The 17,132-nt window shown below is 36.8% G+C and overlaps 2 protein-coding genes across 2 annotated transcripts; one reads left to right on the forward strand and one right to left on the reverse strand.

Moving 5' to 3' along the window:
- Nucleotides 1–221: 221 nt before the first annotated feature.
- On the reverse strand, nt 222–4,866 carry LOC101307332. Its single transcript, XM_004306603.1, has 9 exons — nt 4,582–4,866; nt 4,375–4,456; nt 3,614–3,676; nt 3,174–3,242; nt 2,494–2,555; nt 2,088–2,240; nt 1,724–2,008; nt 1,543–1,602; nt 222–1,456 (listed from the first exon to the last, which is right to left on the reverse strand). Exons 6-9 carry the CDS (start codon nt 2,236–2,238, stop codon nt 861–863), a joined length of 1,092 nt encoding a protein of 363 aa, XP_004306651.1. The 5' UTR covers nt 2,239–2,240; nt 2,494–2,555; nt 3,174–3,242; nt 3,614–3,676; nt 4,375–4,456; nt 4,582–4,866; the 3' UTR covers nt 222–860.
- Nucleotides 4,867–6,565: 1,699 nt separating this feature from the next.
- Nucleotides 6,566–8,317, forward strand: LOC101291286. The gene is made up of 3 exons (XM_004308251.1): nt 6,566–6,990; nt 7,644–7,910; nt 8,005–8,317. Exons 1-3 carry the CDS (start codon nt 6,566–6,568, stop codon nt 8,177–8,179), a joined length of 867 nt encoding a protein of 288 aa, XP_004308299.1. The 3' UTR covers nt 8,180–8,317.
- Nucleotides 8,318–17,132: the final 8,815 nt, after the last annotated feature.

Here is a 17,132-nt window from a genome sequence, read left to right on the forward strand (position 1 = left end):
GCAGAAATAATAGAATCTATATCGTTTGATGTATAACATTTGTATTTCTTTTTCAACCAAAATAACATGTGAGCATGAGGAAGTCCTCTTTTTTGAAACTCGACTGTGCATACATTTGCCTCAACTTCACCAAATGGTTCGCCTGATTTAATGTATGCAATCATATCTTGTAATTTCAGCTGAAAAATTCTTGAAGCTATATCTGGTCTTTCTTCTTGCTTGTATTCAAGATTGTTTATAAAGTATCTTGTTATTTCAGGCTATTTAGGATTGTAGGTAAAAGTTATAAATAGGTCTGGATTACCATATTGTCTACAAATTGCCATTGCATCATGGTAATTATTAATCATATCTCTAGGACTACCCGTATGAGAGCTTGGAAGGATAATTTTTTGTCCTACGTCACGGCTTTCGGTAATACCAGATGAAGGAGCAGCAAATATATCCATTTTCTTTTCAATTCTGTAATCATCATTGTGTGTTCTAATATATTCTAACTCATTCTCTTCAACAGTTGCATAAGCATCAACTAAATATTGTTGGAACAATCTTCCACCTCGTAAGAGAGTGCTCATTTCGTTATTTCTATCATGAATTTGGTATGAAATGAAATTGCGCATAGTCATTCTTTTCCCGTTATGCAAATGTAAGTTAACTTTGTATCCATCTTCTCCGTAAGGAAAAAGTATAGGATATTGCAACGACATATATTTTGGATGTATTCTAGAAATTCGATGCAAACGTCCGTCATTAGATTGAACAATAATATCTTTGTTAGGGTTAAATTCTCCAATATCTTCGACAATTAGACCACCTAAGTCTTCATTTGTTGGTTCTTCATATTGCTTACTATCAAAGGGTTAACGACTTAGCATGGTCATACTAAATGAAGGTAAAGAATCATTCTCAAATTTATCTCTAATGCTTCGAAATAACTTTGTCAACTCATTGATCTCATCAAACATTTGTATAAGTCCACTTACGATATGAGGATCAATTCTTTGTTTTTTGTTAGGATTCAGAGCATTGATGCGATTTGATATTTCATTTTTCGTATCATAAACATACAATTGTGCAAATTTAGGGGGTTTGCCATCAAGTGGTAAGACAGAGCCCATTAAATGATACACTTGTCCACATATTTTAAAGACATAAGGTCCAGATCCATTCTTGTTTATATCTTTAACAATATCTGCACCCATTGAAGTAAAAGCAAACATCGAATTATATACACGAATATTTTCACGAAAACGTGTACCTTTTGCACCATTGTTTGGATCCAATAGATGTTCGAGAAAAGTTGGAGTCGGCTTTGATGGTTGTAATCTCACTTGTCCTCCCTTACAACAACCGGTGTAGACTCCACGTGTATTTTTCTCATCCCGCCAATAATATGCATTGCAATGAATACATTGAAATGAATTGTCACCGAAATCTTTGTACTCTACAACGGCACCTGCAATGTCAAATTGTTAGTTTTAGATCTTTGTATATTCATTTACTATGAAAACAAAAAAAATAATCAGAAATTATATGCATAACCTTGGCATTGACTTTGGTAGTGTGCTTGACTAAATGAGGATAAATCCTGGACATTGTTTCCTGAGCAAAAATGAACATCAGCGCCAACAGAAGAGTTTATGCTACACAAACAAAATTGTACAAACTATATTTTAATAATTAAGGTCTATCAGAATATCAAAGTCAGTTGCACTGTCAATACCTATTCCATTGGCATTACCATTTGACGTAGTTCCAGTATTTGAGTTCTTTTCAATTTCTACTAAACTCAACCAAGTACGATCAACAGTTTGTGGATGACTGCTTATGCCTGAAACACTGTTTATCCCATCTGCATGTTCTTCAACAGATTTTGTACTCATTGTTGTTTCTGTATATATCATATTATTTTGCTCTCTAGAATTATGACACATCATTGATGTTCCCTCATCTTGTAGGTCTTGAAAAAATCTTTTTCTTGAGGATCTTCTATTTTCACGCACAGAGGCTGTAAAGATTTAAGAGTTAGAGATTATGCTTGAAGATAATGAAGAGATGATAAAAATAGAATAACAATGTAAGTATACCTATTATATTTGGACTGCCACTGGAGATATCTTCATAAATTGGTGCCCGTTCAGGATCAATTAAGTTCATCGTAGTGTGATCGGTATGTTCTTTGCCTTCCAAGTTTTGGGAAAATCGTTCTCTTAAGGGTATTCGATTCCGAGGACGCATTTCTGTTATTTATAAGTGAAGATGAAGACATTATGTAAGTATACAAAACAAAAGACTTGAACAATGTGTATAACAATATCTGGTTTGTATAAGGAATCTCTTATATTATGTCAAACCATGCTTTTTACAAAAACAGAGAAATGGAAAGAGTTTTTAGCTCATTGAGTTCTTCAATATCAAGAAATCTAACTGTAAAATAAGTGTTTAAAATATAGATGTACAGTAAATATAAAGAAGTCAAATAACTACATTTACCTGGAATACTCTTAGTTTTGCAGACAGATGTTACAATTGTTCTTATCGTCTCTTGTATCTTCCTGTCCGTGTTCAAAAGAAGTAATATTAGTACCTTTACAATACCAAAATCAGTCGTAAATCAGAAATAACATAGAAGTAATTATCAAATCTATAATAGTAGAATCTAATCAATGAGCATTTGAAAGGAAATATTTGGGTAAGAGAAAATTATTAGGAAAAGAGAAAACAAACATTTGAAAGGATCACACATGTTTTAGCATGTCGAAAATTGCATGATTGGATCAAAGGTGTAACGGTGAATGTGGATCATTCTTGATTTCAAAATTCAAATCCATCAATCAACAATGAATATTAGGTGTTCCATGCATAATCATCAATGTACAGTGAGCTCCTTTTGCATACTAATATTACATTATGCATGGTTCAGTTAGATTATTCCATTTCTGATACAATGGAAGAGATTCTTCTTGCACCTCGCTCGAGACTATTTAGTTATCTACTTTCTTTTAGGCAGTAGCCTTGCAGGTACTATGGTCAATCGGCTATCCCAAAAAACTAAGATCATTATTTCTGGTCTTTATTATGCAGATACATATGGAATGCAATTTTTGATTATCATGTACCAAACATAAAGAGACGATATGTACAAAAAGGAAGAAGCTCAATCAAAATGGTACCTTCCTATCAACTGATGAGAGAATCGTTCTTCAATAGCTGAAGTGTTCTTCCCCTATGTATTGCTGAACCTGCATACCCAAAACAATACTTTGGCAATGATAAGGGAACTAAAACCATAAAATCCAAACACATATTCCAGAAAAGAGATTAACCCAATCGGGTATTCAAATACAATATATAAGGAGATCGATTACCGAAAGTAAATGAACAAATTCATATGAACTACAAAGAAAAGATGCCATAGAAAAGTTTCATCCTCTTGCTTATAGAGGTTAACCAAATTCATAATGCTGAAGTTGAACTTCACATAACGGAAACACAGGAACCTACTCTTTATGTGGGGAGGTTAATGTTTCTCAACTCACATTTACAATCGGCCACTTACTTTCAAATTAAAAAAATTATATACAAACAAATGAACAGAAATTAAAAGACTAACCTTAACAACAATAGCTCCTGTAAGAAACCTTTTCGCCTCTTTGAGCGCAGATATGTCTGACACCTAAAATGGGAAATAGATAAGTCAATGGTTGTATGAATACGTAAAATATAATGAGAAACATTTGCAAGTTTGATTGACTACAACCATATTAATACAGGATCAAATAATTTTGATAACAGCTCTCTACCTATGAAGCTCCACGAACCTCCATAAACTTAGGTTTACGTTTGAGGTATAAGTTTCCTTGTTTGATAATGATCCCCTAAACCCTAATGATTAATCATCCACACTAAAATTCCTTACATCTTCTTTTCTTTCAAGCATGTATCAGTATAACTTATCATGTGCAACATAACCATAGAGTGTGGCTATTGGCAAATGATGCTAATCTGACTAAGTACAGGACGTAAAATTTTAAATTACGCAGGCATCTTAGGATCAATATGTAGGTTCACACTGTACTAAACCCTAATTTTACTTTTGTCTATTCATCGATCAAGTCAATATCACGTTCATAAACTGATGAAATTAATCAACACTCTTCTATGAATGAGAAGTAGATATTACAATCAAGGCATTCCAGTAATTAATAAATGACAAAAGTAACATCAAGGATCATTAGACAACACAAAGCAACAGCAGAATCAAGTAAGCTAATAGTATAAAAGAATAAAATTTCAAGATTGAGCATCTTTCATTAATACCATAAGGCTGAAGACGATCTGTACAAAAGGGAAGAAGCCAAATCAAAAAGGTACCTTTTTATCAACCAGTGAGAGTATTGTTTTTCAATAGCTGAAAATGTTCACTAATTCAGTCTTCCACTATGTATTGATGAACCTGCACACCCAAAACAATATTTTGGCATTGATAAGGAGAACTAAAACCGCAAAACCCAATCACTTATTCCAAAGAGATTAACCCTCGAATACAAAAAGAATTTTTAAATGAACAAAATTGATTACCCAGAGTAGAAGAAGACTTTCCCTTTCAGATAACACCAACCAATCACTCTGAGAAGATCATATATTGACAAAAGAACCCAGTGTTTTCTTGGGCACTCAACCTCTGCTATCGTTCTTTCTCTGATTTGATTGCAAGTTTCAAAGAAGAGGAAGCTACTCGACTGATTGCACGATCTCTGCTCTCGTTCTTTCTCGTTCTCTCTATCTTTCTGATCGCAGACTCTCGGGTCTCTCTCTTCCGATATTTGTTCTGAGATTGGTTTCTCTTTTAATCTTACGCGTGGCGAAAACCAAACAGAAAAACTAATAAAAGAAAGTGAGGACTCCATATTTATCTGGAAACCTCGTAGTCTTTCTCTCGCTCTTTAGAATTTTCTCTCCTAAGTTTTAATATATTAGCTCTGGCCCAGCAGCAGCAGCCCAGCACTATTATTCACTGTAGCAGTGAACAGTAAAGCAACAAATATATATATGTTAAATTCATCTTCTTCTTCTTCTTCTTTTTGGACATATATTTTTCCTTTCAATACCCCATCTACACTTGGGACAATTCTGTCTATACATTACCGTGCGAACCACGAGTATACATTGGTTGCATGAAGTCAAGTCCAGTCCTCTCCCTCGAAAGTAAGTGCACTCTTACATTTTTTTCTAGCATAATAGAGTGACTCAAGAGAGAATATGAGTTTACCCTATATGATGAAGCCTAACCTTTGATAGAGAAATTACCAACCAACAACCTTTTTAGTGCTACTGTCAGTGCAACTACTTTTTTGTATTAATCCATGTAGATATGTCAACCAATATAACCTTATCCATAACTCATAAAACAGTGCAAGCAGAAAGAAAATAAACTTAACAACCTCAAAATAATGTAGAAATCAATCAAGGATCTTCATTGCTGTTATGAAAAAACATGTTACTTGAACGAGTATTACAGTTGATATATTCAAGCAAGCTTCTTTTATCCTAGATCCAAACAGAGACGCCACAAAGCTCAATAAAAAGGCTTGGAATTTGGCCATTGAACTTTAACATACTCTAGTCTTAAAATTGCAGGAAAAATGAGCATAACAAATAAAAGAATTGAACTATATATATATCTAAAACTCTGCAATCTACTATGAAACATGCTTTAGTTGACAACATTCTTACGCATCGAGCCTTCATCACAGTCTGAAAGCCTGATTAGATTACGACGATTTCGACGGTGAGATTTAGAACTTTTTGCACATAAAAAACTAAATTAACTGCCCAGATCAACTTGTTGTAATTTGAAATTTGTGGCTCTTAATTAGCTAATAAATCCGTTTTTGCAATTAATGCTAGGGGAGTGTAGAGACATGTGACAAGATGTTACTGTTGACTTAATATTCGAAAAAGAAAATAAAAGAATTGAAAAAGTTGCACGTAAAGAAACGCGCAGAACAACACCGCCATTGTGCTCGTCTCTAATTACCAAACTATCCCCCTAATCCCAACAGAAATGGATTAACCCACGTGAGCGTTAGCGTTACTACTACACTACACTCATCTCAATGTTACGAAAGTGCCCCTACTACCTCTTCACTCACATCAATTTACGATTATACCCCCGCCCCGTGGCACAAATGGGGCCCAGGACTAGCGGGAAAATGTCCAGGCTCAAATGTTGATCGGATTCTGGATTTTCCGAAATTCTGAAATTCGGGAAAATCTCTGAAATTCTCTCTGGATTCTCCTCTATATAGCTCCCAATTTCCTCTCGTAAAGCTCTGCTTGTTCTTTTTACTTGAGACACACCCAAATTCACCTCTCCAATTCTTGAAGTTTCTTTCTATTTTTCCTCCGCAGCTTCTTCGTTACTCATCAATGGCGTAGTCGCCGATTCCATCTCCGGCAAACCCAAACCGTCTTTTTCCCTTATCTCCCTCTCACATTCGCTTCTTCTCCCCCTTCCTTCTTTCTTTCTTCGCAAAGCCCAGAGCTTGATTCATCGTTCCTCATGGCGGCATCTCTACCCATACCGATTCCCGCGACCCCAAGAAGCTACTTCGTCTTCTTGGAAGGGTTTCAGTACCAGATGTTCGAGTCGAGATTAGACCCGGAGCGAGTCGTGGGTCTCCCGCTGAGGGAGTTGCCGTCCGGCGAGAGAGCCCCCTTTGTTGATCCCGAGGTGCCAATCGTCACCCTGAATCTCGCCGCGCCGGCGATTCGATTCCCCGACGTTACCGGGCGTTTCCTCAGAGTGGTTCCCTATACGGCCATGATCGGTCCTGACGACACGACCATTATCATCGCGCCGGTGGCGGAGCAGACCCACCGCCACGGCTTCTACGTGCTTCGCTCGTTCAGCTTCCTCCGTCAACGGCTCTGGGAGGCTTCAGGTTGGAGATTTCTGATCAATATACGGCCAAGGAGGAGAGAACCGTCCACGTTTCGTGGAGGCCGACGGCCGCCGGCGTGATGTCGCGGCAGAGGCTTTGCCAGATTCTATCGAGGTTGGTGCTTGTTTATTAGTTGCATAGATTTTGTGCGGTAAAAAATTGATTTGGCAACGTGGAATAGTCAATTGATAGAGTCCTCCAATCCAAGTGTCAAATTCTCTTATTATTATGGAAAATCGTTTTTTTTCTTTAACAATTTTTGTATAAATAGTGTTGCTTGAAACTAGTCCGATAAGGCGTTCTCTTTCCCCTTTGGAGTCTCCTCCAGTTCTCTATTATCAAACCAATTTCTTCTGCTTAATCGAAAGAAGAAAAAAAAAACCAATTTCTTCCGGGTGCAGCAAACCCTTGTACTCTTCTTTTGCTGTTTGTTCAACTTCCTAGACCTTCTTCTTCAATTTGTTCTTCTGCCCAGATCTTCTTCTTCAATTTCTTCTTCTACCTCGTCTTTGATTCGTTCTTCTTCCCAGATGATATTTTTCTTCTCGTTTCGAATCAATTTAAAATCTGTAGATGTGCCATGAGAGAGAACCTGTAAGAAGGAAGAGAAAGATGCATAAATGGTTTGACACAGATGCATAACCAATTGTTTGTTCTCACGTCTGATTCATGATTTTTCTTTTATGTTATGTGTAGCCATGATATGGTTGAGAGTATACTGAAGTGTGGGACATTTGAGGCCCGGGTGACTTTCCGGAGTCCTTACGCCGTGAGCTCTGTGCTGGGTGGTGCTGGGAGAGTCCGGTATGCTTTTTGGGACGGCATACGACGAGATGAGCTATTGCTGAAGTCAGACAAGAGAATGCTGGAAATGCTGGAAGACAGGCCAGACCGTGATAGCAGACTTCTCATCACTTTTGATGATCAGCTCCATTATGCAGAATTGCACAACTTTTTCAACAGGTAAAAGTCCCTTCTCACCTCTTTTAAGATCTTTGTGTTTTAACTTATCATATGGAGTTTGTGGAATTTGAATTTGTATCAAAATTACTTGCAGATTTGGAACAGTAAACCATGTGATATTGCTGGATGCTGATGTTGGGCAGCCCAGGGGAGCCGTTGTCCTCTTCCACAACCCTGAAGCTGTTAGGAACACACTGAGAGGTGCACAAGTGCTGACCCTGTACCATGGTGAGATAGAGATTAGAGTCAGGCCTTACCCAACAGCCTGATCTCCTGATCGAAGCATCGACTTAGGGCAATGACACAGATTGGTTTGTTCTGCTTGGGAAATGTGGTGAAGTGGGTCGCCTTCACGATTTACTTCTACGATTGCAAGAACCGTGAAATAGAGAGGAAGTTGATAATGAAAGCTAAGAAGAGAGCTGTTGAAAGTGGTTCATGAATTAGTAAGAGTTTCTGTTACTGCAACATTGTGCGTTGCGCTCAATTTCCATTTTTCGGATGTTGCTACAGTTTCATGATCAGATGTAATGTTTCTATTACTACATTACTGGAATATCCCAAATTTCAGAGAAGTGACAAAATAAGCACCTGGTTTGAAGTTTTCAAACTTTGTATTAGCTCCTCTGTTTACTTTCTTCTATATGTCTTGTATGTTTGCTTGTCTTCTGGTTTCTGGACATTTCAACAACTAAGAACGAGGGTGAGTACTATATTTTAGTGCGTGCTTTGATCATCACGTCAAATGAATAGAATGATAAAGAAAGCTAGATTTCTAGCGTTGTTTGAAATGAAATGTGAAACCAACTAGCATGGTTCCAATTTGTATTGTATATATTGAAGAGGAAACCACACCAAATCCACCACATTAGTTCAGACTTTGTAGCACGGAAATGAAGAATCCCAATGAACTTAAGCAGACCAAGCCATGGCTTCTTGGCACCATTGGTATAATGGGACCGGCCATGAAAATTCCCTTTTGCAAATCCCAATTTCATAACCTTCATTTTCATCACCTCCTTTCCACTTTTCTGCATGATGAAGTTCATACCAAGATTAAGATCACGTTATGACCTAGGGCAATGACATTGATTTTCCGGCTTGTTTAGTGAACCATTGCCTTAAGCATAGAAGTACTGAAGATTGAAGACAGAATAAAACCTGTGTGATTGACTCTGAGAGGTACAGCCTAGAGTAGCAAAGGTCATATTGTAATTGTCGTCCATAGATAATCCTGCATGTATAGTACAATACAACAATTTTCCTATGTCAAAATGCATATTCATCAAGCTGGTCTTTATCACTTCTAAACTGATTACTTACATGCATCCTAGTTCCTTGGTGTACTTGTCGCTTTTAACTGATTACTTGAATTATTCTATCTTCAATTTTGAAAACCCAGCTCTGATACCATGACATTAAGGGAATAAAATAGATAATTCCACATAATGTTATATGGTGAAAAGACCCACATATATCTGTATGAATGAGTTGTAAGAGTTCATGACTTCTTAATGCCTTAGTTTTTCTAATGTTAGTCATCTTCCCTTTAAAACATTCAATGCAGTCATTCAAATCATCATAGATCAATGCAGCCATGCAGGTAGTATTTGATTTTTCTCGAGTGTTTTAAGCCTGTGCTTAAAGATATGGCCTGATCTTACTATGTCAAAGATTTGCAGACTTATTATTGAACATGGATCTTTTAACTCCAACTGTAGTATTTTTATTTGTGGTCTCTGCATTATTTTCAAGCATAAAAATCTCATTCTTAACTACTGAACAATCAAGCATAAGATGGTTACTAACATCTTGACCCGCATTATATACGTGTGAATTTTTTTTAACTATTATGGTTATGCTCAAAGTCTAATTTCCCTCCCATTATTAAAAAAATAAAAAAAATCTGATTTCCCTTCCCACTTTTCTCTCCCACTTCCCACGTTGTAAGCTTCTTTCTTTATGTTTTTCTTTTTTTCTTGTTTGCAACTATTAATTTATCCTTATCTATTAGAAGACATATTTTAAAGTTTTAATCAATTAAAGACATTATAGGTAGTTCAAACATTTAACCGTTGACAAAGTCAAAAAAACCATTAGAATCGATGATAAGCTTACAACCAATCTTAACTAATTAAGGCCTACTGAAATCAAGTTCCTTTTCAATGAAGGAACTATCGAGAAAAATACAGTTCTCTAAGCCTAGATAAATGTTCAGGGTGCCTATGGCCTTGAACTATCTCGAATAAGGACTACTCTCTACACGAGTCACTCTCAAACTATCAGACAATGTATCAACCAGCAAAGACTGATTTCTTCTCGCATGTCTTCCGATGCCTCCAAATCCACCAGATACTAGAACCACATTCTTCTCATACTCACCGGAAACCTCTATCTCCACAACATAAACACTATTGCAACCAAAAATTCACACAGACACAAACCAATCCAATTCAAATTTCATCAAAACCACACCGGAAACCAATACAATTCAAATTTCAACAGCTCAAAATCATCAAAACCATACCGGAAAGGACCTCCAATCGTATTGAGCAGCGAATCGCCTAGTTCGTTCGTAATGCCAGACTCTCTGCACACGACAGCAACAATCAGCTGCATCTAGTAAACGACGTCGTGCTGGTCACCTCAGAGCTCTTGCTAATTACGAATCGGAGCCGAAGACGAGGTCAATGACCGAGTCGAGATCATGATTCGTGAGAAATGTAGAGCCACGCGTGATGCCAGCGTCGTTGTTATTCGTTTCTCGAGCTCCATTTTGCTTTTGGGACTCTTCGAAACTCCTAGGCCCAGTTTGGTGCAGCTATGCTATGAGTAGAATTGCTTTTGAATCTGTTGTGGCTAGAATTGCTTTTGGATTTGCTGTGAGGAGAATCAGCTGAGTGTTTGGTAAATTGTTTTTAAAAGTGCTTTTGAATCTGCTGTGGCTAGAATTGCTTTTGGATTTGCTGTGAGGAGAATCAGCTGAGTGTTTGGTAAATTGTTTTTAAAAGTGTTGTGGGAACCAAAAATCATTTTAAGCATTTGTTATTTTGTAAAATAAAAAGTGTTTTGGGTAGGCAACATAAGCAAAATGCTCATACATGTTTAAATGTATATAATTTAGTTGACATTTCAAGTAGTAGCAACTATAAATTGCAATAGTATGTCAAATTAATATGCTCTATGCATTGCAACAATGTATGGATAAAATTTTATGTCACATGGAAAAGAAAATGATTATAAAAATATATTTTAAGTAGTTATATTGAGAAATAGAATTTGTATGTCAAATTTTTTTTAATATGTATGAATTTTCAAACACTATTTTATTTATTTTGTCACTTATTAATATTTTTTGCTATATTTTTTTCTATTACTTTATTAATTATTACTTATATGATAGTTGCATCTCAAAAGCAGCTTCAGAAGCTACAAATCGTAGCTTCTCAGAAAACAGCTTCCCCGAGAATCAATTCTGCCAAAAGCAGTTTCAGAGTGTGTTACCAAACACCAGCTTTGATGCCCAAAAGCAGAAGCAGTCCCAAAAGCAGCTCAGGAAGCAGTCTCAAACTGGGCCTAGTCTCAGAGGCCGGAGGAAGAAGAGGTTGGAGTTGGGGTTACTTTCGGTATTCCTTTGGTTTATCAGAAAAAAATGAAATTTGGGCCTTATGGGCTCGTTTGAAAATAATTGGTACTTTTGACGTAGCTGAATATGACACGTATACGTGTCTCTTCGCACCCAATTAGAAATTGACGATGAATTTTCATAAATCATATGATCTATAATCCAAACATTTTGCCCAGATTTTATATGCACATGCCACATGGTAGGAAGTGTAATAGCCACGTTTTTGATGATCGAGTACTGCATTTCTTGCTACAAGCCAGCCTGCACTCAAAAAGGTGCTTGCCTGATTATCCATGGTAGATTTTCTATGACCTGTACATCATGTGCCATCCAATTCAAGGAATCGCTCAACTCTTTGTTCCTCTTTGTTGGAGGATTCTTCACCGAGAAATAAAGTTTTTCGAGACTGGAGAATATCAGAGAAGACAAGGTCTCTCTGAAATCTTTTGGAAACATAAGGGCCTTAATATGACTCACAGAAAGATCCAAACGTTTGGAGCTACCAAATTCTTTAAGAAAATTGCTCAATGTTGTAAAATGATTCCATGGACTCCTGTTGAATGTGGCTGCTGCTTCTCTCCCCCAATGGTTGAACAGTACGATACGGCTCCATGCCTAGTTTAGAGCTTTTACAGAAAACTTGGAACTCAAGTAACCCCTGAAAGTAAAAGAATATAGAAGTGGAGCATCAATTGTCCCTTTCACATCGAGGCATCCATCTAAACTGAATACTTTCTACTGGGGAGCACATATGTTCATACGTTTCAAGTTAGACCAGTCTTTCAACATTATACCATGGAAGTTTGGAAGTTGAGGTGGACCGATATCGGAAATGATTGCGAGAGCTTCCAGATTCACAGCGTTATCAACTCGAACAACAAAATAATTGCAATGCTCAACTTGCAAAGACTTGAGACTAGAACTCGAAACCTTAAGATCATCTCGAAAACAACATGAATTTATTGACAAGTATTCGATGGAGGGGCACTCATGCATCAAGTATAAGAGAGCTTCATTGTCAAAGTGGACCAGCTTGAGAGACATAGATTTCAGGAAGGGAAGAAGACATGTGGATCTAGAGCACTCCTTACTGCTAATGTTCGTTATTCTAACATACCCTAAATTTAGAGTAGTCAAGGATTTTGCATTGGCAAGAGCATTCCGGGAAAAGTAGTAGTAGTTCTTCATAAGGGCCGCATATTTTGCTTTGATAAGCTGCATGGGGGATAAGTTGTTGTAGTTTTCAATGCCATTTCCCCATGATCCCACTGTGTTTCACTAACTCTAAGGCTGGTATCTAACTCTTTCACGCCTCTCTCAAATGAGGATCGGAACTCAGCAATTTGGTTACGATACTAACATCTCCAGATCTGTACCTTGTCATCTGAATAGGAGGATTTTATTGACAAAAAATAAATAAATAGGAGGATTTTGTGGATGACAAGATCAGGCAAGTGAGGCCTCGTCGATTAGGAAGCCATGATCAATATCTTCTTACTTTTGTACTCCTGCGTGCGATGAGCTTCGATCTATCGATCGTTCTACATATATGTAAGCATGTGCTTATTGGGTCAAATCCATCATGGATTTGGAAACCATGAAACTAATTGAGAATCGAAGCTCATGTAGGTCGAATCCTTCACGAAATAGAAACCCTTACTAGAGTGAAGATAATTGATTATCTTCCACGTAAGGGAGTCCTTCTCCTAGATCAGTTAGGACACAACATGATTGTTTTCTTAACTTTATTTTGTTTTTGGGTAATTTCATTTAGGAAGAAAGCAGAGTCCACACTATACCAACAAATTTTCTTGATCGATAGAGACATCAATTTTCTTGTACACTTGTAGAAATTTTTGAAGAAATCAAAGCACGTACAAGAAATAGAGTAGAAAGACCGTGCATCATCACACTAATTATGTTCATCAGAGCGGATTGGCGTGCGAGCCAGCCAAACTTCCACATAAATTGCAATATTCAGTAATATTGCAGGTTGCAGGTGAGAAATACATGCATGAAACAAGAATGATCGACGTGAGCTTAGAAATGAATCACACTTTTCTACAATTACACATCAATCTTTAATCTCATTACAACTTTATCTTGATCATGAAATGAATCTATATAAAGGTCAAGCTCTCAACAAAATCTCATATTACTTTTTTCTAATGCCGAGGTTGCACCGTCATTGTTATGAAAATAAAATATTGGAGGAAACTAACTAATTAAGGTTTTCAACTTAAGCTAGTAGATTGAGGTTTGTACTCCTGAGATAACAGAATAGATCATGGGTGAAGGACCTCTAAACCAAATTTCCTATGATAAACCCAGATAGTATATTTTTTGTGTGTATCAGGAACTTCATTGGTGTATGTGACTTTCAAGAGAAACACACCACCAGTGACTCGTGATGAGTTGTACTTCTTCTTTTTAAAGGTATATAATTAGGTACTACATATACATATTATACTATTATATGTAACGTTGCATTTGAAGTTATTTTACTTACTACTTTTCATCATAAGCAGCACATTTGGTAATGTGGTGAAGAGCATCACCAATTCACCATGGATCCTATATCGCCAGAGTGGTACGCATGTGTGCGTCTACACACTCCAGAGATGGTCGAGTTGGTGCTGGGGTGCTTCCTCTGAAATTCATGTACAATGGAAAAAGTATATGGATCAAGCGGTCCATATAAAATGTAAGATATGTCAAGGCATGTTTATATATATTCCACTAAGTGAAAGTTGATATGCGTTATCAGATTTTTATACTGATTATAGAGTGGAACTTTTATTTAGGAGTAGTTGGTATACAATTTCATGGTTGACGAATGGTTTGATTATCGAAGCTTCCGGTTTTGTTGATTAGTTAAGCAGCTAAGATCCTCATTATTTTCAGTTAACATTAGAAAGTCAGGAGATAGCAGCATACATTTCATGATAATCATTGGGTTACTGGAAGATTATAAAATTAAGAAATGTAAATGATTTGTTGAGGGAATTAGTTGGCTTTAGCCATAGACAGAAAATTTTATTGCCTTTCCTGTTAGCTTCCACAATCAATTGGAAAATAGTATTTGGCAAATTGTCCAGATTTTATTATGGTCCAGCACTCCAGTTTTTATGCTTATATTGATGTCTACTCGTTTCACTTGCTTATGAACAATATGAATCTCTGTGGTCAAGTTTATTTCTTGGTATATATGAACATTTCATATACATTAGTTGGTAGGAAACATCCCATGTATCTCTTGATTTGGTTGTTACCTGTATCTTGACAGAATGGAAAGAGGCTGTCATTTTTTTTGTACTATTTTACTTAATGCCTTCAACTTAATGCTGTGTATGTTTTGCTAATGGTGTGTGGTTGTTATGGTTCTTATTGTTAGTATTTTCTATTTTTTGTAGGCTGCGTGGATTAAAACTGAACCAGAGGCAAGTTATGAGATTCTCAGGGTAAAGAAGGAAAGTTTCTGCACTAATTAAATGTGAAATTTGTCTTTCTTTTGACTGGTTATAGGAGACTTGTATATACAGAACAATTCAGTTGGTTTGGAACCCCTGAAAGATTTTTCGACATTTTAAGACAGTTCACACTATATTAGACACCGGATGTGATGTTATGAATCAATAACAAAAGATTAATTAAATTGTGTTTGCTTAACATCCCAATTTGCTTCCGAAGAAGACTAGCTTGGAAATGGAAGGGAGATTGGATTGATGTTGCAAGAGCATTAAGGTTCTTACTTCTGAGTAGAGCTGAAAATGATGATCTTATGATAATATGAATTAAACTAGTGTTGATACCTAAAAAATTAATATTCATACTCAATGAATATTTCAAGCTCAATAAAGAAATACACATGCAAATTACATTCTAAAAATACAAAGTTACATATTTATTCGAATAGTCATGCTACACATGTGGACCCAAGTCATAATCACGCTCTTGGGGCTTATAAATTTAAGTATGGTGTGGAAGGTAATGGAAGTACATAAGACTTATTCTCAGTTTTGGTTGTTGGTGATTTTGGACTTGGGACCGAAATCCATGCCCAACAATCTAAACCGCTTAATGAGCTTGCAAAGATGAGATAACCCAAACCCATATGCTTAACCTAAATCACCTATTTTAACCCTAATGCAATAATCTTTCTACCCGATCAAACAAATAGTATTTTCTTTAAACCCCGCAGTAAGTCCTTTTCTTCTACGCCAAGCATAAGTCCCTAACAATCTTTTCTTCTACTCTGTTCTAAGCTCTAGCCCCCAGCTATTCCAATATGCACATTTATCAACACATAACAACAACTTTTCCTTAAAATATGCTGCTCCAATTCCAACTTCACGCATCACCTCTTAATCTTGTGGTCACTACAGTGTTTTGTACATTTGAACTCAACATGATACATCTCTTTAATTGTCCAGTAGACTTGCCTCATTCACCTATGTATTAGCCTCACCCCCTCCAACCTATAAATAAAGCCTTTAGTTGCTGCAAAGAAAGACAACTCTCACGCAACAGAACATACCTACAACCAAGGTATCCCACAAGCAAGCCTCAAGAATCAAGCCAAACATCCCTAGCCTCCAATCCAAAACCATTCTCAAGCTCTAAACAACCCTAAACCCATCAAACACCACCGGATCTTTTTTCTCCTCCCTGCAGTAGAGTACCCTGTAGCAAACCTTTAGCCATAGCAAATTCTCATCTTCTGCAACTCTTGTGCTTCTAGCTCCCGCACCTCATGCCATCTTGCAAGCTCTTTCATATATTTTGTTCATCTGTCATGCTACCAAATCCACATTAAAGTTCATGCCTCCAGATCACAAGCAACATGTCCCCGCAGCAGGTTATCATCCTCACAGCAAGCCAATATTACTGTAGAGGAGATCCTGGGGAAAACACGCACAAAGCTCTTTGAAGCTTTGGGCCCAATTCTTGAACTCAGAAGGGGTAGAAAGAGGAAATCAAGCCATTCAAACAAATCTAGCACCCTCTGTTCAAAATGACCTTAACATAAATCCTTTTAATTAGCTAATCACGCGAATATTCCAAATGCTCGATCATGTGACTATAATTCTTTCAAATTACATGCTATACAGTTGGTCCTCATGCTTACCTTTGATCACTTTCTTGTTGATTATGTAGCCTATTTCATAGTCATTGCATAGCCTACATAATCAAGGGGGCTAATGTTGATACCCAAAAAATCAACATTCATGCTTAATAGATATTACAATCCCAATAAGAAAATATACATGCAAATTACATTCGGAAATACAAAAGTTACAAGTTTAATCGAAGTCATGTCATGCATGTGGACCTAAGCCACAATCACGTTTTTGGGGCTTGCAGACGTGGGTGTGGTGTGGAAGGTTACAGAAACACATAATGCTCATTTCTCGATTTAGTGTCGTTTGTGATTTCGATCTTGGGCTCGAAATCCAAGCCCAATAACTTAAATCAAGAATGAATGGTGAAAATGAGAATTGGGTCAGCTAGCCTTTCATTGAAACCCAATACCCATATAAAAAAGCCCAGCTCCCTTTCATCTCCTTCCTTGTTCAAAACACATATTTTCTTCA

The sequence above is a fragment of the Fragaria vesca genome, linkage group LG7, assembly GCF_000184155.1.
Source record: "Fragaria vesca subsp. vesca linkage group LG7, FraVesHawaii_1.0, whole genome shotgun sequence".
In the NCBI taxonomy this organism is placed as follows: Eukaryota; Viridiplantae; Streptophyta; class Magnoliopsida; order Rosales; family Rosaceae; genus Fragaria; species Fragaria vesca.